Source organism: Nelumbo lutea, chromosome 4, assembly GCF_056320005.1.
Source record: "Nelumbo lutea isolate HS-2025 chromosome 4, American lotus-T2T, whole genome shotgun sequence".
NCBI lineage: Eukaryota > Viridiplantae > Streptophyta > Magnoliopsida > Proteales > Nelumbonaceae > Nelumbo > Nelumbo lutea.
The window spans coordinates 70040434-70067985 of NC_142687.1; the positions used below are offsets into that span (position 1 = coordinate 70040434).

The 27552-nt window shown below is 42.4% G+C and overlaps 1 protein-coding gene across 1 annotated transcript; it reads left to right on the top strand.

Annotated features, from left to right (window-relative positions):
* The first annotated feature begins 24755 nt into the window (after window positions 1-24755).
* LOC148861014 (pectinesterase/pectinesterase inhibitor-like) lies at window positions 24756-26941 on the top strand. Its single transcript, XM_088983392.1, has 2 exons — window positions 24756-25837; window positions 25937-26941. Exons 1-2 carry the CDS (start codon window positions 24832-24834, stop codon window positions 26632-26634), a joined length of 1704 nt encoding a protein of 567 aa, XP_088839518.1. The 5' UTR covers window positions 24756-24831; the 3' UTR covers window positions 26635-26941.
* The last annotated feature ends 611 nt before the right edge of the window (window positions 26942-27552 follow it).

Below are 27552 nucleotides of genomic sequence, written 5' to 3' on the forward strand. Positions count from 1 at the left end.
TAGCTCATCCTGTTACACCACAAGTTAATGGTGTGTCAGAGAGGAGGAATAGGACTTTATTGGATATGGTCCGGTCACTTCTCATACACTCAGAGTTACCCACATCCTTTTGTGGTTACGCAGACAAGTTGGAATCCAAGACCAGTCGCTGCCTATTTGTAGGCTACCCAAAAGGCTCTGTAGGTTACCTTTTCTATGCCCCAAGTGAGCAGAAAGTGTTCTGTAGTCGAAATGTGATGTGTGGCTCATTGTGACACTAGCAAGTGCACTGGCCATTCAAGTAATAAAGTAATGAGTGAAGTATCGTTCCCACGAGGATTTAGGAAACAAGTATCAATACTAAATTGAGTACTTCTTATCTTATTAACAAATAAATCAAAACTTTAATGAAAGCTAAAAGAATCCTAAATTAAAATCTATCTAAATCATTGGTCCAATTGCCTTCAAATCAGGTTAGAAGAGTAAGCAGTAAATGTTACTCTCAGAATTGATCAATCTATCAATTTGGATCATTCGAATAAATCATAATTAAGCCTTGGTTTGGTGAAACCCCAAGGTCATGAACAGCCTCTCTCAAGCGTATCTTCATCCTATGATGAGTGACAATTCTTCTATCTCTAACAAGAATCTAATCCCCATGCATGCATTTTTTCAAACACATCTAAGGCATCAATTCAAAACTGAATTGATCACCAACTGAATTGTGCAAATTATCTCTGATCTTGCATCCAATTCAGTTCTTGAATAGTAGATGTGAATTCCTAGAGTCTCTCTCAAGCACTCTAGGAATTCCAAGCTTTACATCCATTCGGCCAATCTCAAAATTGCAGATCTGAATTCTCTTTCAAGCAATTCAGATCTTGCAATCTCAGATCTGAGAATTCAGATCTTAGTTTTGAAGGTTAGTTGGCCGAATTAATCTACAATAACACCCTTATTCAAGAAACTCCAAATACAATTCATGACCATTCGAATGAATAAAAAAGAATTAGATTTCTGAACTAAAATTTTACAAGCTAAAATACATCAAGGAAGAATGGAAGAAGGAGAAAGAAGAAAGAAAATATAACAAAGAAACAAAATTCAAATTAAAGGAGAATGAAACTACAATTGAGTTATTATAAATGATCTTTGAATCACAAACCCCCAATTTTGAACTCACCTTCTCTTCTAGCTTGTTTGCCTTGAACTTCCTTCAACCCTTCTTCTTCTTCTTCCTTGCGCCTAACCTTCTTCTCTTCTCTTCTCTCAAGGTGGCTGAACCTGTAAGAGTGGGAGAGCCTTCCTCTTCAGCAATTGAACACCTCTCTCACTTCCTAGAGGCCTCCTTATATAGTTTTTCAAGGGGGCTCTTGCCCCTTCTTGAAGCCTCTAGAATGGGGTGTATTACGCCCCTTTCTTGAACTTTCTAGAGCTCTCTTGAAAGCCTCCTATGAGCTGCTATTTGGGCTGCACTTAGGCTCTCTCTTAGCACATGATAGCTATACATTGAGCTGCTCTTTTGGGCTGAGAATGGGCCTTCCTTGCTGGGCCGAATTCTATTCTTAGCTAGGCTTTCTTTTCTTGGGTTTTTTCAAGGAATCCACTTGCTCTTCTTGGGCCGAAGTGCTCTCTCTTGCTTCCACAATCGGGCTGGGCCGAATTTGGTCTTTTTGAACCTTCTTTTCTTGCCTTTTTCCTTCATTTTCTTAGATTAATTACCCCTGAAACTTATTCTTAGCATTAAGCTAAATTAAGGCAAAAATTAATAAAACCGGCACAAAAATCCATGCTAAAGTCCTAAAAAATTATAGATAAATTGTAGGTTCATCAAAATGCCCATTTCTTGGAGACTGATTATATCTTGGACACCCATCGTTAGGAAATTGTTCTTGACGAGGAGAGCTCAGGAGCAGTGGGAGATGTCCCACAAGTTCCAGGTAGTGACCAACCTAGAAGATTCACTCGGGTATCCAGGCCACCAGTCCGCTATTGTTATGACCAGGATAGTTACTTGGTGGAAACCTTGACTAGTGAGGAGGATCCCGTGACTTACGCGGAAGCTATGTCGGACATAGATATCCAGAAGTGGGTGGAGGCCATGAGAGCAGAGATGGACTCAATGGAGACCAATGGAGTCTGGACTCTAGTATATCCGCCCTCCGAGGTAAAAGCAATCGGTTGCAAATGGATTTACAAGAGGAAGAAGGGCCCCGATGGTAGGGTTGAGACATTCAAAGCTCGTTTGGTGGTGAAAGGGTACATTTAGAAAGAGGGCATCGATTATGAGGAAACCTTTTTGCCTGTGGCCATGCTTAAATCTGTTAGGATCCTGCTAGCTGTAGCAACATACCATGATTATGAGATTTGGCAAATGGATGTCAAAACTGCATTCCTGAATGGAGATCTTACTGAAGATATTTATATGCAGCAGCCACAAAGCTTCATAGCTGTGGGTCAGGAAAACATGGTATGTAAACTCAATAGATCCATTTATGGACTTAAGCAAGCTTCTAGAAGTTGGAACATCCATTTTGACTCTGCTGTCAAATCATTTGACTTTGAGCAGAATCCGGATGAACCCTGTGTTTATAGGAAGTACAGTGGGGATAAGGTTACCTTCTTGGTTCTGTATGTAGATGACAATCTACTCATTGGGAATGATATAGGAATGTTGACTACCATGAAAGTATGACTCTCACAGCAATTCTCCATGAAAGATCTTAGAGAAGCCTCCTATATACTGGGTCTTTGACTCTATAGAGATAGATCGAAGTGGATAATAGGATTATCCCAATCTGCCTACATTGACAAAAAAGTCAAAAGATACAGCATGGAAAACTCCAAGATAGGAAATGTTCCTTTCAGGCACGGAGTCATCTCTCCAAGAATATGTCTCCTAAGACTTCTGAGGAGATTGATGGCATGAAAGACATTCCCTATGCCTCTGCCGTAGGGAGCATCATGTATGCCATGTTGTGCACTCATCCTGACATTGCTTAGGCAGTGAGTGTAGTAAGTAGATTTTAGGCCAACCCAGGGCAAGAGCACTGGACTGCTGTGAAAAACACACTTAAGTACCTTCAAAGGACAAAAGAGTTTTGTCTAGTATTCGATGGTAGCTCACTACAGATCCAAGGGTATACAGATGCCGATTTCCAATCGGATCCAGATGATAGAAAGTCTACATCTGGATATGTTTTCACGATAGGATTGTGTGTTGTTTGTTGGAAAAGCAGCAAACAGGGGTCCAATGCAGACTCCACGACCGAGGCCGAGTACATTGCCGCAAGTGAGGATGCCAAAGAAGCCGTGTGGATGAAGAAGTTCATTCACGAGTTGGGAGTAGTTCCATCTAGCACATCACCCATCCCATTGTTATGTGACAACAATGGAGCTATTGCTCAGGCTAAGGAGCCACGAGCCCACTCGAAGTCAAAGCACATCGAAAGGAAGTACCATGTACTGAGGGGGATTGTTGGTAGAGGGGACATCCTGATTCAGAAGGTAGCTTCAGCGGAAAATGTAGCAGACCCATTGACAAAACCACTGTCACAGAAAGTGTTTGAAAAACACGTGGAAAGCATGGGACTCCAGCTAGTACCTAATTGGACCTAAGTGCAAGTGGGAGCTGTTAGATAGTTTTGTATGCCCTTAGCTTCAATCAGAATGATGTACTTTATGAGTTTATTGTAAATGAATAAAAGTGCATATTTGATTCATGTTCCCTTGGTATGTTTCTGTGTGATACCCTTAAACTGGATACTTAATGAGACTCGTGTTAGTTTAGAATGTTCAAAGCTAGTGGGTTGGTCTAGGGAGACCTATCCTGACAAGGTTGACACTGTGGTGCCACCAAGTTGGTTGGGGCGCCATCTTCAGTGGGAGCAGATTTTGGATCCTACCTTGGGCGTGAACACCTCCATTGAGAGATATTATTTCTCTGTATCAAGTATTATCTCTCTCTCCTCCTTTTGGTTCAGATCTGGTTTAGTTTATGGTTCAAGAATGATTTTTGAAAATATGATTTTCTAGATAGGGAATTCGATTCCTTGTTGAAGGGAGAGAATTTTTTTTTGAAATTCGCCCCCTTTATTCCACAATCTTGGGCGTCCATGTGATGGATTTCCTATCCCTTTAGGCTTGTGTCTACCCCTGTACCCCTTGATAGTGGATGTGTTAAATCATTTTAACATCATCATTGACCAGCTTCATCCCAATGCCATTCAAAACATGGTTGGGACTATATCCCTGCGTTACGAGTACTGCCTTCCTTTGAACCTTGGTATTTTTGCCTCTATCCTTTGTATAAAGAATGCTGCTCTTGGGTTCCTCCAGAGAGGCACTTTTATTACCTCTCTCCCTATCGCTGCTATAAGCTCTTATACGAGCTGCCAAATAAGATTCCCGCCTAGAAGTGGGATTACTTTGTGGTCTGTAACCCCGAGGGGTGGCCCTTCCCAACAGCTTGGAGGGGTGCCATCTAGGACCTCGGGGCCGAGATGAACCCTAAAATTTAGAAAACGATGTTGTCCTAGGCGTCGTTAGGCTTCCTTTGCTCATACTACTTGGCCAAGGAGAAGCTCGCGTAGGCAAGCTTGAGCCCAGGTAGGTTGCCTTTTTAGGTCGCGTAGTGCATTGTAACAATATTGTGTACACATGTATTTTGTTTCTTGCCGGATTAATATCTTGTGGATTTTTTTTGGCAGCCATCATGTCTCATGCCGATTCGTGCCACCTTCTCTCATGCAGCCAGAGGTGCCATAAGAAGAGGACGTGCCTTGACCAGACCCCCCCTTTAGGAAGTACTGAGTTCGGGTCTACCGAGCCAATTTTACCCTCTCCTCCGCCCGAGACTCCGACGCCCCTACTTAAGGGGACTAGCGGGATTAACCTTGGGGGGGACAAGCTCCCTCAGTCGGGGGAGGCTCCCTATAATTCCCTCCAGCCATGTCCTTACCCTCGGTTCCCAGTGGGGAAATGGGAAGGGGTAAATGATTATCTTGTGGCTCGCCGAAGGAGTCGGAAGGCGATTACTAATGATGAGGTCACTCAGTGGGGGAGTATGGAGCCCAAGGACATCTCTACATTCGCCTCTGCCCATTGCATGGTGATATGTGACCCTTTTCCCTTTTCCTCTCTTGTTTTGCTCTTCTCCGCTGTCCTCTGATCTTCTCTTCCGTTGGCAGGTGAATTCCGCCATCCATGCCATGGCTCTCTAGACGCACATCTATCGCGTCGATGCCCTCGACCAGTGGGCTGCTAACAAGAAGCTCTAGGGCAAGCTTGACCAGATCCGAGGTGAGCTCCATCACATCCGCAAGGGGAGCGAGTCTCAGGAGCTACTCGTCCACGACTAGGAGGCTCAAATCGCTCGGCTTTCAGAAGAGTGCACACGTTATAGGGAGGAATCGTCGAGGATGGCGACGGAGAGGGAGCTCCTCAGGCAGAAGGTGCGGGACTTGGGGTCCACTCTTCTAAATTGGACTCGAAACTTTGATCAGATGGTAGAGGCTGAGCGAGAGAAAGCGGTCTGGGATTTTAAAGACTCTCAGGAATTCCAGGACCTCCAAGCGGAGTATGGTTTGGGTTCGTACCGCTCTGGATTTAAGCTTTGCCGATGGCTGGTTCGGAAGAAGTTTTCCGAGCTCAACTTCAATGGCATTACTATGAAGGGTCTGTCTCTTGAGGCGGCGGACCAAGCGAAGGAAGAGGAGCCTGACTCCCTAGAGGATGAGGAGGCGGATCCTTGAGGCAGCGTTTCTCTGGACTTCTGGTGGCTTCTGGGTGCCGTAAACCCGGTCTTTCACAAGTCATTGGTTGGGCGGTTGTGCCCCGTGATAGTCAGACTTTCTCAAGCTGTTTAGCTCGGTTATTGCACTGTTACTTTTCTTCTTTATTTTATTTTATTTTTTCTCAAGTGAAAATGAAAGTTTTTCCTTCTTCTTCCAAGTATGATAGGCTCTTTGTATCTTTGCTAAGGTGATCTCGATACCTAAGCTACTAGAGCTATTTACCCGAAGTAAGGCATCTCCATGGTGCACGACAAGTCGATTGCCATGTGCACCCGAACTATTTGTCTGTCGGTTATTCTTTACTTCGATCGTTGTACTAGGACAAGCTATGTTTGGTGGGGTTTAAGCCCAAGCTGCTTACACTCCTCACCTTGACAAGCTATCATGGAGACGATTGGGTCTGACTGCGCCGAGATCGTGTTAGCTCGACATTCTTTGCCCTTAGCCTCTGGGGGTGACTTATAGTCTATTTTTGAGATTTTCCCGTGCCTCAGAGGCGATCGGGTCTTATTGCACCGAGATCATGTTAGCTCGGCATTTTTTCCCTTAGGCTTTGGGAGTGGTCATGGCCAACTCGGTTATTACAGATAATATTGCCTTAAGTTGACAATATTCCATGCCCGAGGTACTTGTTTCTCTTCGAGGGTCTCGAGCTCGTACGTTCCTTCTCTGAGCACTCGCTTCACTCAATAGGGACCTTCTTAGTTGGACCCGAGCTTGCTAGCATCAGGCTCAGGTACCATAACCTTACGAAGGACCAGGTCGCCAATGTAGAGGTTCCACCTCTTGACCCTGGCGTTATAGTACTGAGCTACTCTCTGCTGGTAGGCTGCGGTCCTGATGTACGTGAGGTCCCTTACTTCGTCGAGTAGATCGAGGTTGGTACGTAGCTCATCTTCGTTTGTCTGATCACTATATGCTTCTAGTCGCAGCGTAGGTACTTCGATTTCTGCGGGGATCACCGCTTCGGTGCCGTAGGTGAGATTGAAGGGTGTTTCTCCTGTGGCGATCTTCTCTGTGGTCTGGTACGCCCATAGAACACTTGGTAGTTCATCTGTCCACAATCCTTTAGCTCGGTCCAGCCGTGCTTTTAATCCGCGGAGGATGGCTCTGTTCATGACTTCCGCCTGACCGTTTGCTTGAGGGTGTGCAACTGAAGTAAAGTTCTGTCGAATTCCCATGTCCTGACACCAATCTTGAAATTTGATATCCTTGAACTACTTGCTGTTGTCAGAAATCAATACCCGATGTAATCCAAAGTGGCACACGATGTTCTTCGAAAAGAACTTTTGAACATTTTGGGTTGTGATCATTACAAGGGGTTCGGCTTCTACCCACTTGGTAAAGTAGTCCACTGCTACTACTAAGAACTTCTTTCCACCCGTTGCTGGCGGGAATGGCCCGAGTAGATCGATGCCCCACTGTGCAATGGGCCACAGGCTGGTGAGATACTTGAGGTCGACGGCGGGTTGGTGGTGAATATTGGCATGTCTTTGGCATTTGTCACATCTTCTAACGAGTTCAATGGCATCTGCCTTCATTGTTGGCCAATAATACCCTTGTCGAAGTGCCTTTTGGGCGGGGGCCTTGCCCCCAAGTGTCTGCCGCACAGACCCTCATGAGTGTCACGGAGGACGAGCTTGGCTTCGGTAGGTCACAAGAAACGTAGGTAGGGGAGCGCGTAGGATCTCCAGTATAGCCGTTCGTCTATCATAACATATTTGGCTGCCTGGCGCTGCACACTTCTGGCTGCATTGTGATCTGTAGGGAGGATCCCGTGTAGCAAGAAGCTCACGAGCGGGTCAATCCAACTCAGCTCTGCATGAACGATAGGAGCGACCTCCTCTGCCCCCCCGAGAATTTTAGGCCGAGGCAAGTCCTCTATGTACACGGTTCTCATGGTGATGTCGCTGGTGCTGGCTAACCTGGATAGGGCGCTGACCTCAGTGTTCTCTGACCTAGGGATTTATCTGATGAAGTGTGACTGGAAGTTGAGCAGGGCCTCTCTGACTTTGGCTAAGTAGGCGACCATGGTCGGCTCGTGAGCTTTGTACTCACCAGTGACCTAGTTGACCACGAGCTGGGAGTCGCTGCAGATAATGATGTGCTTGCTTTTACTTCTCTGGCTAAGGCTAGTCTAGCTATCAACGCCTCATACTCTGCTTCATTGTTAGATGCTGCGAACTCGAAGCATAGCGCATACTCCAGTTCCGTACTACTTGGGCCGTGCAGAACTATTCCGGCTTCGCTGCCCTGTTGGTTCAAGGAGCCATCTACATGAAGGATCCAGGGCTCCTCATCCCAGCTCACACTTGGCCTAGCTAGGATAGATGCCACACTGGCTGCTACCTCATGGGGCTTGGACTGAACCGGCTTGGGAGCTTCAGGTTCACCCAAACTGGGGACCTCGTGCTCAATCGGCCTGGGAACTTTGGAGCCGAATGTGCACTCGGCGATGAAATCTGCTAAGACTTGAGCCTTAATGGCAGTTCGCGGCTTGTACTGGAGGTCGTACTTGCTGAGCTCAACGACCCACTTCGTCAACCAACCAGAGACCTCAGGCTTAAGTAAGACCTTCCTCAGAGGTTTATTGGTGAGGACGATAACATTATGAGCTTGGAAGTACGGGCGAAGCTTTCGAGCTGCAACTACTAGTGCATATGCTAGCTTTCGTATCTCTGGGTATCTCATCTCTGCTCCCTACAATACCTTACTAACATAATAGATGGGTCGTTGGATCCGATCTAATTCCTTTATTAGTACCGAACTGACCACTTCGCCGCTCGCCGAGAGGTACAGTTCTAAAACATCACCCTCCTTAGGTTGGGTTAAGTTTGGCACACTAGCGAGGTATTTCTTGAGCTCGTCGAATGCGAGCTGGCAGTCTTGGGTCCATTCGAACCCTTTGCTCTTAATTGCCTTGAAGAACGGTAGACAGTGGTCCGCCGATTTAGACATGAAGCGGCTTAGGGCGGCTATGCAGCCATTCAACCTCTGAACCTCCTTCAACTTCTGGGGTGGTCTCATATCTAAAATGGCCTTAATCTTATCTGGGTTGGCCTCAATGCCACGCTGGTTAACGATGTATCCTAGGAACCTACCTGAGGTCACACTGAATATGCACTTGTTTGGGTTTAGTCTCATATTAAACTTGCACAGAATTTCAAAAATAGAATGCAAATCTTGTATTAATTCATGTGAGAAATGAGTTTTGACGACCATGTCATCTACATAGCATTCTACTTCTTTGCCGATTAACGGCACAAATAATTTATTTGCAAAACTTTGAAAGGTTGCCCCTACGTTTTTCAACCCGAAGGGCATAACCTTGTAACAGTATAGGCCGAATTCCGTGATGAAGGCAGTCTTTTCTTCATCTGCTGGGTCCATCTTGATTTGGTTATAGCCCGAATAGGCATCCAAGAAACTTAGCAACTCGTGCCCTGAGGTTGCGTCCACCAGGCAGTCAATTCTAGGGAGCGGGAAGCAGTCTTTTGGGCAAGCTCGGTTCAGGTCGGTGTAGTCGACGTACATGCGCCACTTGCCGTCAACCTTCTTTACCAGGACAGGGTTGGCTACCCAGCTCGGGTAATGGACTTCTCTTATGAAGTCAACTGCGAAGAGCTTCTCGACCACTTTCCAATGCTCCGGGGCTAGGTTGTGTTTCTTCTATCTAACGGTCCTAACTACAGAATCAGTATTCAGCTTGAGTTATGAGTTCGGGGTCTATACCAGGCATCTATACCATGGACCATGCAAAAATATCTAAATTTTGAAGTAAGAAACTTACTAGTTTGGACCGTAGAGGTTCCTAGACGAAAGCACCGATCTGAAGCATTCGAACTAGGTCTGCTATTGAGGTCGGAACTGCGACTGTTTCTTCTGTGGGCGACGCTCGTTCTTCACCTTGCTCCATAGGCCACTCTAGCTCGAGGTCAATGACCACCTTGGTTTTTCCCTTAAGTGCGGCGACGTAGCACTTGCAGGACTCGAGCTGGTCGCACCGCACTACTCCCACACCAAAGTCTGTTGGAAACTTCATAGCCAAATGGTAAGTGGAGACCACCGCCCGTAGGACATGGGTGATCAGTCGACCTATTATGGCATTGTAGGGGGAGGGGGTCACGACCACCAGGAGGCCATGTGCCGACTTCCACAAGTACTATTATTTTCCCAAGGGCCGGACTTCTGCTCCGCTGAAGCCCACCAAAGAAGTTTCTGTAGGCTTCAGGTCGCCTCTCTACAACTGAAGCTGATCAAACGCAGCTTTGAAGAGGATGTCAGTTGAGCTGCCTGAGTCAACGAGTACGCGTCTGACCTCAAAGTCGTTGATTCTTAGCTTAATTATGAGCGCGTCATCATGGGGATAGTGGACCCCTCGCGCATCATCTTCTGTGAAGAAAATTGGCTCTTCCATCCTCGGCCGCTTTGGGGGATTCTGCTCCTCCTGGGTGGCCTCACGAACTGATGTCCGAGTGACGGGCTTGTCGAATCCCTCAAAATTAGTACTAGTCCCACAATAAAATGTTTGCAGTAAAAGTGGTTCTAGGTCGAATCCCACAGGGAGCAAATCAATAATCTCTTAGCCGAATGGGTAAAGTAATTGTGTGGGAAAAATTAAATAACTAAAATTAAAAGAATAACAAACTAAACAAACAAGAGAAAATCAGTCTTACCGAATTCTGGTTCAAGGGTTCGGGTTGAATCGATTGGCCATCGATCCTAGGTACAATTCAGCATTCTTGCAATTCAAGCATTTAACCTTAGATTTATTAGGATAGTCATAATAAACCTTGTGTTTTCCTAATTCAGTTGACCAAACCCAGCATTCGATCAACACTTATCACCACTCAACTGGGTGCGATAGCGTTCCATGTTAAACAATGATAGCATTAAGATTTGTGAAAACAGTTAAACCAAAATAACAATAATTGAGATAGCTGCAATTACTGAATTTTGTTCCATCGATTCTTTTAGGTTGAACCATGTTAAAACATTGGTCAAAGGCTGTCACGAACAATTGACCCAAAAAGATATCAACCTAATTGCTACTTGTACGATTATTCGTGACAATTACGGATCACCGAAATCATGGATAGCAGTAGGAAAATCAACATTAATTCAGTTTGTCAGACTAATTAACATTAATATCCAATAAAAATGTGCACAAGAACCAATGAATACTTGAATTAAAAAGAAAAAAAATAAAGTAACTACAGAACCTCACAATGACACAATCGAACCTCCCCCTTGAACCAGAAAAAGAAGCTTAGCTACTTATGATCTGCGCAATCTCCATGCTCTTCTTCTCCATAGCCGAACTGCCTTCTTGCTTCTTGGTCTTCTTGATGATCTCTTGGATCTTGGAATGAGTGATTTCTAGAGCTGGTTCACCCCCTCTTTATATAGCCAAAGGAGAGGGCTGTTTTCCTACTCCTTCTAGGAGATCATCTTATCCTTAGGGAGTTTTGATCTTATCTTGAACTAATCCTATCCTATCTCTTATCTAATGCTCTAATCTCAATATTTTTATCTCTCTAGGATTACATTCAAGACTTTAGATCTGATAAAACTCTCTTCTTGGAGATTACATTCGAAATTCGGACTCTATAATCTTGAATTCGAGTTGGGCTGCTTCAAGGTACTTCTGCGAGTTGGGCTTAAGTTGTGAAATGGGCCTGGCTGCGAACATGCTCCGACTTTGGGCTCATTTTCGTACTCGATGAGGGCCGAATCTGTCAAAACCCAAAACATAAAAGTTATGGGCTTTCCTTTCATCTTTCTAATGCTTCTTGAATTGTCCAATTCGGTGTCTGGAATTGAGAGTTAAGCCCAGATTACTGACTGTCGCCGAAACTGTGCAAAATCACCCGATTTGTCCTGTTTTCTTCCAATTGCCTTCTTTATTGCCCTAGATCGAAAGACAAGAGTAATGAGTTCATTTAAGTGATAAATAAATATAAAAGAGTGAATATTAGAGGATAAAAATAGGGTTCTTTTTGATCTCATCAAATCCCCCCCACACTTAAACTTTGCCTGTCCTCGGGCAAGGCAAAAACTCAAGTAACACAAGAGAGACTAACTATTGATTTTCAATATTTCTTTTTCTCTACATGAGGCCTGGTTAATTTCATGCTTTAGTTCAGACTTGGTAACCTTTCCCTTTTCATCTCTTTCTCCCCTTTTTCTTGTCCAAGAGTGATTGCAAATCACCATTCCTCATGGTCTCAAGTTAAATCGATAGTCAAGGAGACAAGCCTCCAGGGCTGAAACTCCTTGGACTGCACAGGTGCTCATTGCTTTTAACAAACCAATTCAGCCAGATGCAATTACTTTCCTTTGAATCAAAACAAGGTGTGCTTATTGCCATAAGCTTGCTATGTATCACATCTTCACCACTTAGTGTGAATTCCTAGGATCTAAAGGTGAGAATGGGGTTGGGGTTCTAGGGTGAGTGCATTTTATGCTCCATCTCACCCTTGCCCCCTTTTTTTTTTTTCAAGATGTGAGTGCATTTTATGCTCCATCTCACTCTTGCTATCATTTCTAGATGTGAGTGCATTTTATGCTCCATCTCACACTTGTTTTTGTTTCTAGATGTGAGTGCATTTTATGCTCCATCTCACATTAGTTACGATTTTATTTTCAAACTCCCTCTTTTTTTTTCACAAGAATCACAGGGTTTCACCGCCTGATCCATGAATTCATTGATCGTGGTCTCTATATGCCTAACACAGCAAGTTCTAGAATAATCAACCCATGTTTGACAGATAATTATGTGAAAATCAATCAAACCGTAATGCATCTTGCCTATTGATCGATTAAAATCATGAGGTACCATATGCAGCCAAAAAAGATTCAGTTAGTCATGCTTGCATCCTATCTTATCTATTCAGCCTAAGCACATGATTCCTGATAAGTTGAAATCGTTCAAGGATAAGTTTCCAGGGAGCAAAAATTTCAAAAAGATAAGGTATCCCAAATTTCCATCAGATTTCCATAATCCCCCCACACTTAAGTTATACATTGTCCCTAATGTATGTGATTATGCATAAAGTAGAAGGATTTGGGGGTATTTCCCTGTTTGTCTTGTTGGGTTCCTGCTAAACACAAAAATCAAAACCAAACAAAATAACAAAATTAACTAAACACAATGGGTTGCCTCCCACAAGCGCAATTGTTTAACGTTGTTATGCTCGACGCCCTCCTTTGCTACTTTAGCTCTCGTGGTTTCAGCTTTCGGTGTGCTCCCCTTCCATCCATCATGAGCGGGTTCAAATCTGGAATAGGGGCCTTCGTATCCAATTGTGCACTCGATTCTAGCTCCTCATTCATATCTTTTGCAAAAAATTCCTGCACAATTGGATCAATAGTATCAACCGAATGGTCTGCATTTGGGTACTTCATAGCTTCAAAAATATTAAATTTAATAGTCTCCCCGCCGATTTCGACGGAGAGGGTACCCTCATCCACATCTATTTTGGTCTTGGCCATTTTCATAAATGGCCTGCCTAATAGAAGTGGGGCTGAACTTTCGATCGTGTCCTCCTCCATCTTTAGAATGTAAAAATCAGCTGGGAAAATTAAATCGTTAACCTACACCATTACATTCTCAACAATCCCTTCCGGGAAGGCGTTAGAATGATCAGCTAATTGGATAACAGCTTTAGTTTCCCTTAAAGGACCTAATCTCAAAGCATAGTAAATCGAGTATGGCATGACATTGATAGATGCACCTAAGTCTAGCATGGCATGCTCGATTTTCTTATTTCCAATCGCACAAGGTAGGGTGAACATACCTGGATCAGCATATTTTTCTGGTAAGGTCCTCTTCATCATGGCTGAAACGTTCTCTCTAACTCTGGAGTCCTGCACCTTGTCTTCTTCTTGTCCATTATCCACCTTCCTTGGTGAGGTAGGTTCTAGCTGCAGTTCCTTCCCGCTTCTTAGCACCACTGCACTTACACTCTCCTTGGGGTTGACTACCATTTGTGATGGTAGTTTCCCGGAGCTCTGCACCTCCAACTTGCTAACGGCAGTGGCAAGTTGGCTGATTTGGGTCCCCAAATTCTGAATGCTGGCTCTTGTTTCCTGTTGAAATTGCTGAGTATTAGTAGCTAGAGCCTTAACTATATATCCTCTAATGACATACCTGAATTCGAGGGTTGGCTTTGTGCTGTGATGGATGTTGAAAACTGGGGCTGTCGACTGAAAAAATGGGGCTGGTATTGCTGCTGTCCTCCTCGGTTCCCGTAGCTTAGGTTTGGGTGATCTCTCCACCCCGGATTGTAATAATTGGAGTAGGGATCATACTTTCGTTGGGGCTGGCCCGGGAATCCTCCTACGGCATTGACTTGCTGCATCGAACCATCTTGCAATGATGGACACATGTCCATAGGATGGCCAGGAATCGAACAAATACCACACACCCTGGCAGTTTGTACTTGTCCTGTAGCGAGTTGTCTTACCAAAGCAGTTAGGTCAGAAATCTGATTTTCTAAATTTACATGGCTTACCTCATTAACCCGTCTAATGGTACCGTCTGTCCTAGCACCGAACTGTTGTGAATTTTCGGCCATGTTGGAGACTAACTCCCTGGCCGCTTCGGGTGTCTTGTTCACCAAAGCTCCTCCACTGGCTGCATCGACCATACTTCTATCCAAGGGCTGCAGCCCTTCGTAGAAGTATTGGATTAACAGTTGTTCGGGTATTTGGTGATGTGGACAGCTAGCAACAAGTTGCTTAAATCTTTCCCAATATTCGTATAGTGTCTCACCACCAAATTGCCGAACTCCACATATTTCTTTTCTTATATTTGCAGCCCGGGATGCAGGAAAATATTTGTCCAAGAATATCCTATTCATCTCATCCCATGTGCATATTGAATCGGGAGGAAGAATATACAACCAATCCTTTGCTTTATCTCTTAAAGTAAATGGAAAGGCTATGAGTTTTACCTGGTCCTCGGTCATACCGTGGGGTTTCATGCTTGAACAGACGACATGAAATTCCTTTAGATGTTTGTGAGGGTCCTCACCTGGGAAACCATGAAACAGAGGTAATAATTGAATCAAACCAGATTTGACTTCAAAGGCTACCTCAAGAGTGGGGTACGTGATGCATAAAGGTTGTTGGTTCATAATTGGTGCAGCCAACTCCCTTAATGTCCTCTCTCTGTCAGCCATTCTTTCTACTTCTTCGAATATGGGAAGATCACAATCTGAATTCACCTTCTTTGGTGAACAATCATTCCTTTGCTTCGCCTCCTTTCTTAAACGACGGGTGGTCCTCTCAATTTCGGGATTGTACTCGAGTTCACCTCGTTGAGAAGCACGAGTCATAAAACAAAAGAGTTTAACAAGTGGAAGGTAATAGCTAAGAAATTAAAGTTGCTCCCCGGCAACGGCGCCAAAATTTTGACGGGTTTGTCGAAGCCCTCAAAATTAATACTAGTCCCACAATAAAATGTTTGCAGTAAAAGTGGTTCTAGGTCGAATCCCACAGGGAGCAAATCAATAATCTCTTAGCCGAATGGGTAAAGTAATTGTGTGGGAAAAATTAAATAACTAAAATTAAAAGAATAACAAACTAAACAAACAAGAGAAAATTAGTCTTACTGAATTCTGGTTCAAGGGTTCGGGTTGAATCGATTGGCCATCGATCCTAGGTACAATTCAGCATTCTTGCAATTCAAGCATTTAACCTTAGATTTATTAGGATAGCCATAATAAACCTTGTGTTTTCCTAATTCAGTTGACCAAACCTAGCATTCGATCAACACTTATCACCACTCAACTGGGTACGATAGCGTTCCATATTAAACAATGATAGCATTAAGATTTGTGAAAACAGTTAAACCAAAATAACAATAATTGAGATAGCTGCAATTACTGAATTTTGTTCCATCGATTCTTTTAGGTTGAACCATGTTAAAACATTGGTCAAAGGCTGTCACGAACAATTGACCCAAAAAGATATCAACCTAATTGCTACTTGTACCATTATTCGTGACAATTACGGATCACCGAAATCATGGATAGCAGTAGGAAAATCAACATTAATTCAGTTTGTCAGACTAATTAACATTAATATCCAATAAAAATGTGCACAAGAACCAATGAATACTTGAATTAAAAAGAAAAAAAATAAAGTAACTACAGAACCTCACAATGACACAATCGAACCTCCCCCTTGAACCAGAAAAAGAAGCTTAGCTACTTATGATCTGCGCAATCTCCATGCTCTTCTTCTCCATTGCCGAACAGCCTTCTTGCTTCTTGGTCTTCTTGATGATCTCTTGGATCTTGGAATGAGTGATTTCTAGAGCTGGTTCACCCCCCTCTTTTTAAAGCCAAAGGAGAGGGCTGTTTTCCAACTCCTTCTAGGAGATCATATTATCTTTAGAGAGTTTTGATCTTATCTTGAACTAATCCTATCCTATCTCTTATCTAATGCTCTAATCTCAATCTTTTTATTTCTCTAGGATTATATTCAAGACTTTAGATCTAATAAAACTCTCTTCTTGGAGATTACATTCGAAATTCGGACTCTTAACTCTTGAATTCGAGTTGGGTTGCTTCAAGGTACTTCTGCGAGTTGGGCTTAAGTTGTGAAATGGGCCTGGCTGCGAACATGCTCCGACTTTGGGCTCATTTTCGTACTCGATGAGGGCCGAATCTGTCAAAACCCAAAACATAAAAGTTATGGGCTTTCCTTTCATCTTTCTAATGCTTCTTGAATTGTCCAATTCGGTGTCCGGAATTGAGAGTTAGGCCAAGATTACTGACTGTCGCCGAAACTGTGCAAAATCACCCGATTTGTCCTGTTTTCTTCCAATTGCCTTTTTTATTGCCCTAGACCGAAAGACAAGAGTAATGAGTTCATTTAAGTGATAAATAAATATAAAAGAGTGAATATTAGAGGATAAAAATAGGGTTCTTTTTGGTCTCATCACCGAGCTGCTGCTAAAGTGCAACCCGCAATGATCGAACCTCCCACTATCAAGTGGATGGTCCCTCGAACTGGCCTTTCCTCCGGAAGCTGCCTCTACGGTTGTTCGACCGGCCTGCTGTTGGACTCGGGAGCATCCTTACTGTGCTCCCCTTGCCGACTTGTTTTATTACTATTGTTATTATTATTTTGTACAAAGTTTCTCAGATATCCGTGATGGATGAGCTCCTCTATCTCGTCGTGGAGGTTTTTACAACTCTTGGTACTGTAACCGTGATCCTTGTGAAAATTGCAATACAGATTCTTATTTCTTTCATTGGAATTCCCCCTCAAATGGGGTGGCCACTTCACGTACGGGGCGTCCTTGATCTCCATCAAGATTTCAGCCTGCTTCGCGTTCAGTGGGGTTTAATCAGCTCGGTCCGCTACAGGAGCTCGGAACAATTGACCCAGCTTTGCCCCCCGAACTGTATCCTTTTTCTTTCGGCTGTCCCCTTGACTGGAAGGCTCTCCTTCCCTCTTTCTTTTTTCGGGCACGCCCTTGCCCTTTTGGTTGATCTCCTCTTCGGTGGTTATGAACCTGTCCACGAGCTTCAGAAACTCGGTTATGGTCACTGGCTGGTTGACGACCATGTGCCATTTGAACTCTTCGTGTGTCACGCCTTTCTTGGCTATTGCAAGGCATACGGCGGGGTCCAAGCACGGTATCTGCATACAAGCATCGTTGAATCGTTTGATATAGTCCCGGATGGACTCTCCCTCTCTTTGCACTATGCTGAGGAGGCTTTCTTCAGTTCGCGGGCAACGTTTGCTGGTGACGAAGTGGGATGTGAAGGCTTGTGCAAACTGCACCCAACTTCTTATCAACCCAGGTGCCAAGTTTCGGTACCACGTGCGGGCTGCTCCCCTAAAAGTAGTGGAGAAGTCCACGCACATGCACGACTCACTGGCTCTCGCCAGGTGCATCTGCGACTAAAAGGCATCTACATGATCATTTGGGTCAAACGACCCGTCATACTTGTCTAGAGGGGGGAGCTTGAAGTCTTTGGGCATTGTGACTGTCAGGAGTTTGGAAGACAGGGGGGATGGAACTGAGAGGAGGGGAGCTTTGACTTTGGTTGAGCTTACCTCTTCTTTGCTCCCAAGCTCGAGCAAATCATGGGTGATAGATCGGTGAGTTTAGCGACAGTGTCTCTGCTTCTTGGTGGGCTCGACGTTCGTGCTGCTCACCTCTACACTGTCCGGAATGGTTGGTGCAGGAAGTAGCCTGGTCTACTGGTGATGGCTGCAAACAGAGGGATTCTGCTTGGAGTCTGTTGCCAGGATCTCAAATCAGTTCTCAAGGAGCGGCGTTTCAAACTTTGACTGCCGAGGTGATGTAGACCTGGCGAGCTGGGGTCCTTCCGACCTGTCCGCCAGTGGCGAGACCGGGGTAGCCAGTCTCTCTTGTCTGCTACGGGGGGAGGCCTGGTTTTTTGGGAGGTTTTGGGAGGACTCTCCTTGGCCAGAGGGGCGCTCGTCCTGGCGGCGAGACTTAGCTTACTACGAGGCTGGGTGACGAGGTGGGAACTGCGGCTGCTGAAGTTGAGGTTGAGGCAGCTGGCGAAATTGCTGCTGATACTGATACTGTGAGACCTCGTGCAGTACGTGTTGTTGATAGAGCTAAAGTTGCTGGAATTGTCCCATTTGGGCCTACATGGCCCGCATGCTTTGCATCAAGTCCTCTAGTTGGTTCGGGCTGGCCACTGGGGGCACGACCGAAGGTTCAGTGAACGTCGCTCCGACTGTAGCAGAGAGTGGGGCGATGACAGGTGCCACCATGAGAGGCACATTCAAGCTGGGGATTCTGTCCACCGAGAGGGGGACGGTGAACTGTCTAATACAAACAGTAGGAAGCTGGGGTTTTTCCCTGGAATTATCCATTTCTGTGCTTCGTCCGACATTGCTAGAAGAAGCCATGACTATTGAATTTTTTCAATGAAGAAAAGAACTATGAAAGTTTAGAGATAAAGGCCTTTTGAAGCGATTCCCACAGATGGCGCCAAATGATGTAGCGCAATCCAGTCACTCCTACCTGGCACTCGTGTGGCTCCTGGAAGACACCTAAGATGGTGAAGAATAAGAAGAATCCCTTGGGGGTCTGCCCAATGGGGACACTCTGATGCTTAAGTCAGTACTCGGTAGAAGCAAGGAAAAGGCGAAAGGCTAAGAGTGCAGATAGCGTGTTACCACTATATTCAAGAGATCAGAAGTTCAAGAAGAAGTTTCTCTTCTTGCCTAAGGGCTTTTATAGGGACACTCACACTAGGTCGGGCATAACCGCCTCTGGGCTCCTGCCACAGCCGTTACCTGCCAGGGCTGCTCGGGTGGCTGTTGTGGCGTACGCCTCGGCTGGGTGAGTGACACGTTTCCAAAGTGGCAGGCATGCCTTTACCTGCTGAGAGACGTGACACGGACTGTCAAAAGGACTAGGACTGCACCATCAGTAGAGGATATGGCACTGTCTGACCAGTACGGTCTGTCAGTCGGAAGCTTCCTGAAGAGCGCTAGTGCGGCTCGTTTACGAGCTATTTTGCGGCGAGCTTGGAGCACTCTAGGATTACCCTTAGTAGAATTGGTCCTCGTAATGACTTGTCTGCTAGGGAACTCGGGCGAGTTAATAACTTTAGCTCGTGAGCTACAGTTACCTCGGAGTATCTCTTCAAAGATAGCCCAAGGAGCCTGGAGTTCGCGTCGCAACAGACTCCTCCCCTCGTGAGCTGTAACGTAGCGGACTGCTTTGTGGGTCGGTCACTTGGTCACACTAGGCTTCAACACTGGGCTGTCGCTCATGCCAAGTCAGCATCTACGTGTCACCGTTTCATAGGTTGGGTCAAATCATCCTTCATGAGATTTCATCTGAACAGGAGCTCACTACAACTCTCTGCTTCACTATACAATGGGCTGCAAGGGAAGTAGGAGAGGATAATAGGAGGAGAAAGAAAGGGAAGTGTAAAAGGAAGAAGGAAGGAAGAAGATGGTTGGGGAAGGATCGATTTAACGCCACTGTTCACCGAAGAAGACGATGAATAGTAGATTTTGGGGATTTAAGAAGAAGAAGAAGAAGGAAAAAGATAAGGAAAGTGAGAGAGAGAGAGAGAGGGGGAGAGAGAAAGAGAGAGAGAAAGGGTTTTGTGCTTCTGGTTCTCCTCTATAAAAAGGAAGGGGATGAACAAAGAAAACTCTTGAATTAGGGCGAATGAGATAGTTAGGTTATATTTATATCAAGGGAAAATGGCATTTTCATCATTTTGCTAATTTTGGAAAACTAGAGTGTTTTTTGTTCAACCAAGTCTAAGGGGGTTGGATTGGGGGTTCCTGATGGATGGCTAGGATTTAGGGTCTGAATGAAAGGCCGGGATGAATTTTGGGCATTCAAAATAAATCGGTATTTATGGGTTAACAAGAGCAGTCGAAATGTAATCTTTTCAAATGAGGGGGAAAACACAGGTTTTTTTAGCTGAAATTTTGAGGGGAGGGTTTTTCAGTCATTTCAGGTTTAATGGTTGGATCTGATTGTCCCAATCAGGGATGGATTAAGCAAGTTCGGATTCAACTAATCTAGAACGCTAAAATATAATATTTTTAGTTGGAAGGGGTAATATGGAAGACTTTGATTGAAATATTATAGGATGGAGTTTTTGAGCATTCGACGTTGATTGGTGGGGTCGGATTGGGCCAAATGGGTCCAGATCGAGCAGATTTGGAAAAGGGCATAATTTGATCGATCTAGAGCCTCAAAATAGAATCTTTATGCGAAGGAGTGGTAAGCAAGGGTATTTTGGGCAAAAATTTTACAAGCAGGTATTTTAAGGTATCTAAGGCCTGGTGGTAATGTTTGATTGGTTTAGGAGGGTCAAGATTTTTAGAATTTTGGTCAACAAAAGGATCCGAAATAATGAAATCTTGTTTCGATAAAGGGGTAAATGGGGAAATCTTGAGCTAAAAGTCTATGGCATGTGTTTTGGGGTGTATAGGGCTCAATATTATGGTCATTCTTCATTGTTTAATGCTTATTGACTATTATTCTCCTATAAATTGTTAGCTTATAGTTAGCTTTCCTTTCTTGTTTAATTTAGTATGATATAACTTTCTTTGACCAATTTAGTGTGTTATTTATGACTTATTTCAAGCTAAAAAATTATAAAATTTTCCTTGGAATACTGATGAAGTAAAGGCTAGTTTAATTGGATGCGTGTGGGGTTCCTAACACCTTCCTACACCATACCTTGGTCTCCAGACTTTAAGAATTTCAATCTCATTGAAAACAATTCACGAAGAAAATAAAATGTTTAGATTTTCCTACATTACCATTTTACAAAAATTTAGGTGACAGCTCCATCACTCCATAAACCATCCTCAATTTGGGTCAGGTAGCCACACTCTCCTTGCTCATTCCCATCGCTATTTTTTGCCTGTTTTTGAATTTTATACTTTTATACTTCCCTTAAAAATGATGTAATGTGTGATAAAATTATTGTTATAATTTTCTGTTTTTGTAATTATTCTTTATTAATGTATACACAATTTTTTTCTCTCATTAATCAATTTTTTCTCTTTTATTAATTATTCTTAATTAAATTTTATCAATTAAATTAACTTAATCAAATTAACTTTGTAAACATAACACAAGTTAATTTAGTTAATTGGGATACCCACCTAGTTGTGGGGCCAACGATGGGGGTAAGGAATAACTAGATACCCGATCGAGGATAGGACCAGGGCTGTGGGCCTTCAAGAAACAAGGGTGTTAGGGCCCATTATAGGCAAAATCGCAAGCCAAACTCATTTTGGGCACTAAAATGGATACCAAGCCTGCCCTTACTCCTTGAACTTTCGGGCCTTTCTACAGGCTAGGGCAGGTTGAGTTTGAGCTAGTAAGATCAGAACTGCACCCCATGGTAGCAAGATAGTACAGATAGACCAACATGAGCCATGAGGTGAATTTTGGATGAGTGGTCAATCAATAACCAAACCAGATTAGATATTGACAGGGCAGAGAAACTCTCTGAGTCCAATGATCAAATGTATGCGATTTTGCTTGTCCAGAAACAACAAAGAGGGAGATTAATGATGTCAGAAAAGTGAATGTTTTGAAAATTTAATTTAGGACATTTTTCTGTCAATTTTAACAAATTAAATGCTTTAATTAGGTAATATTTAAGTAGTTTGGTGAAACAACAGGCATAATAAGTAATTAACCCTATATTCTATTTAACTATTAACATGTATATATCCATTTATATTCTGTAGTAAGTAGAATGTTGTCCATGTAAACAAGTGTTCCAAAAATCTTAACAGGAGACATAAAAAAAAGTTCAGTACCAACGGAAAAGTCCAACTGCTTGAGAAGCAATACAGATTCTGCTCTTTCATTTGTGGGTTCAGAATCTGAGTATGGTTGTTCCTGATATGGAAAAAAAACAAAAGAAATTGAACTTAAACAAACAGAAATTGAAGTGGATTTTGTTCTTAAACAAACAGAAATTGAGTAGAACTTAACCAATGAATTATGAAAAGCATAATTCCAGTACAAACCTGCTGGTTGAACCATAAACCTATGAACCAGCTTCCCTTTAGCATGATCAATGGATTTGTACCTAACGAAGTGTACATAATGAAGTGTATAGGGGTTTGCTTGTACTAACAATGATGTTGTACATAATGAAGTAAAAGCATGAGTTTCCAATTCATGATTTGGCGCAATCAGGAGATTGGTATTACCCAAAATCAATATCAAGTGGATGAGCAAATATTCTTCACTTGAGCCCAGAATGTGAATCCTAAAACAGAGTGATTTTACAGCATCTGATGTGGATTTTCATGAACCAAAAGTGGAAAACTGCATTTTCATGTCCTTCAGAACTAATATGTGTTATAGAGGCATTTTTTTGGGACCGCCTCCGCGCAAGAGCCTCTAAATTTATATATTTTAGTAGTGTATGTATAACACATATATATATTATTTATTTATAAATATATTATTTATACTAAATTTTTGTAAATTTATTATATTATTTATTTTTATAAAAAACATGTATCTAAACTATGAAAATAGTTGAAATATACTTGCATTTTTTATTTATTTAAATTGTTATATTTATTTTTATTTTAATAAATTATTATTTTTGAAGAAAATTAAATCGGAACGGATCAGATCCCAAATATCCAATGTCTTGCCTCTAGATGATACATTTGTTTGATCATTTGGGTCAAACATGTCAATTACATGTATACATATAAGTTTTATTTTTGTTTAGTTTATATTTATATTTTTATTTTAATTGTTTATTTAGACAAAAATTCTAAATATTAGGATTTAAGTTTAATTTAGTGTGTAATTTGTGACCCAAGGACCATGATTGGTTAATTAATTTGGTTAATGATATTAGTTCATTGATAGTTAAAAGTTAAAAACCAAACAAACATTGGGAATTTTCCCATATATATATGTTGATGTGGCATGATCTAACCTATTCGACCCAAATAGTCAAATTGGTGACTCATGACTTGGGGGAAAAATTAGTTCAACCTCCCTTTGAGTCGGTTTTTTAAAACATTGATAAAAACCAGCCTAGAGGTTAACCATTCTTACCTCAAGGTCCCATTACCGGTTAAGTTTGTTATCATAGTTGAATTCCAAAAATTGAAATAAAAGCTTAAAACCCAAAAGCATTGAGTTTTCTTCCCTTTTGCATTTTTATATATTTTTAAGCATCTCAATCATTATATTTAAATATTTAATATAGCTTTTACTTGTTTTCTTCAATTTTTTATATTTTATTATCTTATTTAATGAATTTTTTCTATATATTATTTTAATTGTGATGTAATAAGTTGATCCTATTTTGATTAATTAATTACTTGGTTTTCAAATAATAAAATCATTGGAATGAATCCAAATTTGACTCGTTAAAATGAATTCTTGTTATTTATTCCATTGGTTGATGTATTTAATATGTTTGTAACTACAATTTTCAATGATTGTTGCTAAAGAATCAATGGCATTGCTTACTTCCAAAAGATTGAATTCGCAACGGTTGATTCACATTAGTTTCCAATTCACTGATTTAAGTAATAGTTGGATATGCAATAAGTGACGGTGGGAAGCTGTCTCCAATTCATTGCTTTAGCAACAGTTATAGATAAAATGAGCAACAATTAAGTAACCTTTGTTGTCATTTCACTTGATTTAGCAACAACGTTGATCAATTGTTGTTAATGCTTATCTTTTGGCAACAAACGTTTGCAACTATAACAAAGTGCCTGTTACCAAAGGTCGATTTTCTTGTAGTGGATTAATGATTATTGATAAGCGCTAATCCAATTTAGGTTATAATATTTCTTTATTTTAAGCAAATCTTTTTTCCAAATAAAGCTTTTAATTAAAAAAACAACTCAGAGATTAGAGAGTTCACATCTACGCCCCACAAGGGGGGTGCCTCACAATACTAGGTGGAGATGTGCTGTGGGGCATTGTAGGGCATCCCTCTTCGTCGGGTGCAAATGTGAATTAGAGATTTGGGTCCTACATGGGGGAACTTGTCTCCATCAGGTCCATTGACAAAATATAAAATATTGGTGGAAGTATATCGGCCTGTATTGAAGCCCGCTCTCCCTTTTTTTTGTTTTTTCTTTTAAACTAGTCCAAAATGTTGATTTAAGGCTAGTCTACCCCTTGAACCAGGTCACACCCCAATACGACCCTATAAGAGTGTATCGTTAAGCCAACAATATAATATGATAGGCCCGATACCGGGTATATCATATCGATATTTTGAACCATGGGTGACAGACCAAGTTTATGTTCAACACAATCTAAATTAAAATCAATTTGAATAAGAAATTTGAAAGTGTCTCCCACGACCTTTTTGTTAAAGACGAGTGGCGCTCAGTCAATGACCCCATATTTAACGGGGCTTTGATGGTGTTAGTTGATTAAGTAGTTATGCTAAATTGGGATTAACCATGCATGTTATAAACCCCTCGCACACACACAAGTTCCTCAGCCTCAACCTTAATTTGTCAGTTTAAAAGAGCGTGAAAGAGAAAGTGGGCAACTAAAGAAATGGACAAGCTGATAGCCTTTGCTATCTCGCTCCTCCTTATTTTTGGTACCACCATCGATACTTCCGTCGGCCATCATGGATTCTCTGTCGAAGACATTGCCAAGAAAGCTATGTCAGCGACAATGAAAAGTGTCGACGCTATCTGTGCTGCCACTGATTTCAAGGATTCTTGCATTAAAACCCTTACCCCTGTGGCCAACAATGCAAGTGCTACCCCTCATGATTACCTCAAGGCCGCCTTTGAGGTCACCGCCCGAGAGGTGCAAATTGTATTGGAAAAGTCAGGAGTGATTGCTAAAGACGCCCACGGCTCCATTGATAAGATGGCAGTCGAGGATTGCAAGGAGTTGTTGCAATTTGCCATTGACGAGCTCCAATCAGCCATATCCATGGTGGGTCACCATGAAAGGCACAAGGCAGCTGATCTTACTGCAGAGCTCAAGAATTGGTTGAGCGCTGTTGTGTCTTATCAAGAGTCATGCATTGATGGATTCGAACACCGAGAGGTGAAGAGATCAATGAGAAATGGACTCCTCAATGCCACTCAGCTTACCAGCAACGCCCTCACCATCATCGGTGAGATGTCTTCAATACTCGAAGCCTTAAATATCAACGTTGGCTTCAAAATCAAGCCTCGGCACCAACATCACGGACAGCACGGACACCATAGACATCTAAATGCAGATGGTTACCCTACTTGGTTTGCACCATCGGACCGTAAGCTTTTAGCTTTGCAAGACAATGGACGACTGGCGCCTAGTGTAGTGGTGGCCAAAGATGGTAGTGGGCAGTACAAGACAATTGCTGAAGCAATTGCCGCATACCCCAAGAATAGTGCTTCTAGATATGTTATATATGTGAAAGCCGGGACCTACGACGAGTGCATTACAATCACAAAAGAGAAGACTAATATTTTGATGTATGGAGATGGTCCAACCAGTACAATCATCACTGGACACAAGAGCAACCGTGATGGCATCACAACATTTCAGACTGCCTCGTTCTGTAAGCAGGATCAATCAACTTAATATTCCTTTCTCCTTTAGTACCTATTTTCTTGATTCTAACAAGTTTGTTTTTCATAAATTTCTATTCCTCTCGTAGCTGTTATTGGAGATGGATTCATCGGCAAGTCTATTGGATTTGAAAACACAGCCGGTCCAGAAGGGCATCAGGCAGTGGCGCTTCGTGTCCAAGCCGATAGGGCGGCCTTCTTCAATTGTAGAATGGATGGGTACCAAGACACCTTGTATGTTCAGGCCCATCGTCAATTCTATAAAAACTGTGCCATTTCTGGTACCATCGACTTCATATTTGGTGACTCGATCACATTGATCCAAGATAGTACGATCATCATTAGGAGGCCTCTGGACAACCAGCAAAACACAGTGACCGCACAAGGAAAGAAATTGAAGGGTGAGAGCTCTGCTTTGGTTCTCCAGAACTGCAAGATCGAGCCAGAACCGAAGCTTGTTCCCGAAAGGTTGAAGATCCCTTCATACTTGGGCCGCCCATGGAAAGAATATGCAGTGACGGTTATCATGGAATCAACAATTGGTGATGTAATCAGACCTGAAGGGTGGTTGCCATGGGCAGGCAACTTTGCACTCGATACTTTGTTCTATGCCGAGTATAACAACGTTGGCCCAGGTGCTAACACCAACCAGAGGGTCAAATGGAAGGGTTTCAAGGTCATCACCAATAGAGACGAGGCTCTTCCTTTCACTGCTGGATCACTCCTTCAAGGGAACGAGTGGTTGCCAGAAACTGGAATACCTGTCACCCTTGGGTTGAGCCATTAAGCTATGAAGCAATTATTTGACAATAGGCATCAGAATGGAAGAGAATATGAGACATAAGACGTCCCATATTATGTTTTAACACATAAAAGTACAAATAATGAGACAGCAAGTGAGAATCGTACAATGTATTATTGTTTTCATTATTTTCTCTCTTTCTTAGTGGGAAGTGAATAATTTCTTCCCGGGAATGTTCCCTTCTTTGGAGTCTGGAGGGAAGTCTATCCTAACTATGTTAATTTTGAAATTAGTCAATGCTTAATAATGTGCCTTTTATTTTTCATTCAATAATATCTCGGTTTTATCTTAATTCTAATCTCAATCAATGATGTTAGAATCTATTTAGTTTTCATTAGTTATGTTTCATAAAATATACTTTCATGTTTAACATGGTAAATTTACCATCACCATAAAGTAAGTTTATGAGTGGAAGATCTTTTATGAGAGAGGGACGGTAGAAATACTTTTAGGTAACTTGGTTGGGGATACATGAGGTAGGTCTACACGTCACACACGCTTTTTAACATTTTTTAAAGAATCTTTATTATTTACTAAAAGAATTTCATCCATGTCAGGTGGCCTCTCCTTTTAATGTGTGACACATGTAAACTTATCTAAATCCATTCTCAGCCAGTTACCTAGAAGTATTCCGGAAATATCTCTCCACCTCCAAAATTATTGTTCTCAGTTAAAAGTTAAAACTCACCTCATCTCCAAAAAATACTCTCTTACTTTAATCTTAACTATTTTTATTATCTCTCTCTCTTTCTCTCTGATATTAATTATTCTTTAATAATTTAAGGTATCTTGAAGTTTCTGATAATCATAAGTCTCCCCTATAATTTCGCTTTAACAAAACCTCCCCTGAATTTTTAAAGAATTCAACAAAATCTCCCTTCTCTTATTGACCCAGATGAAAAA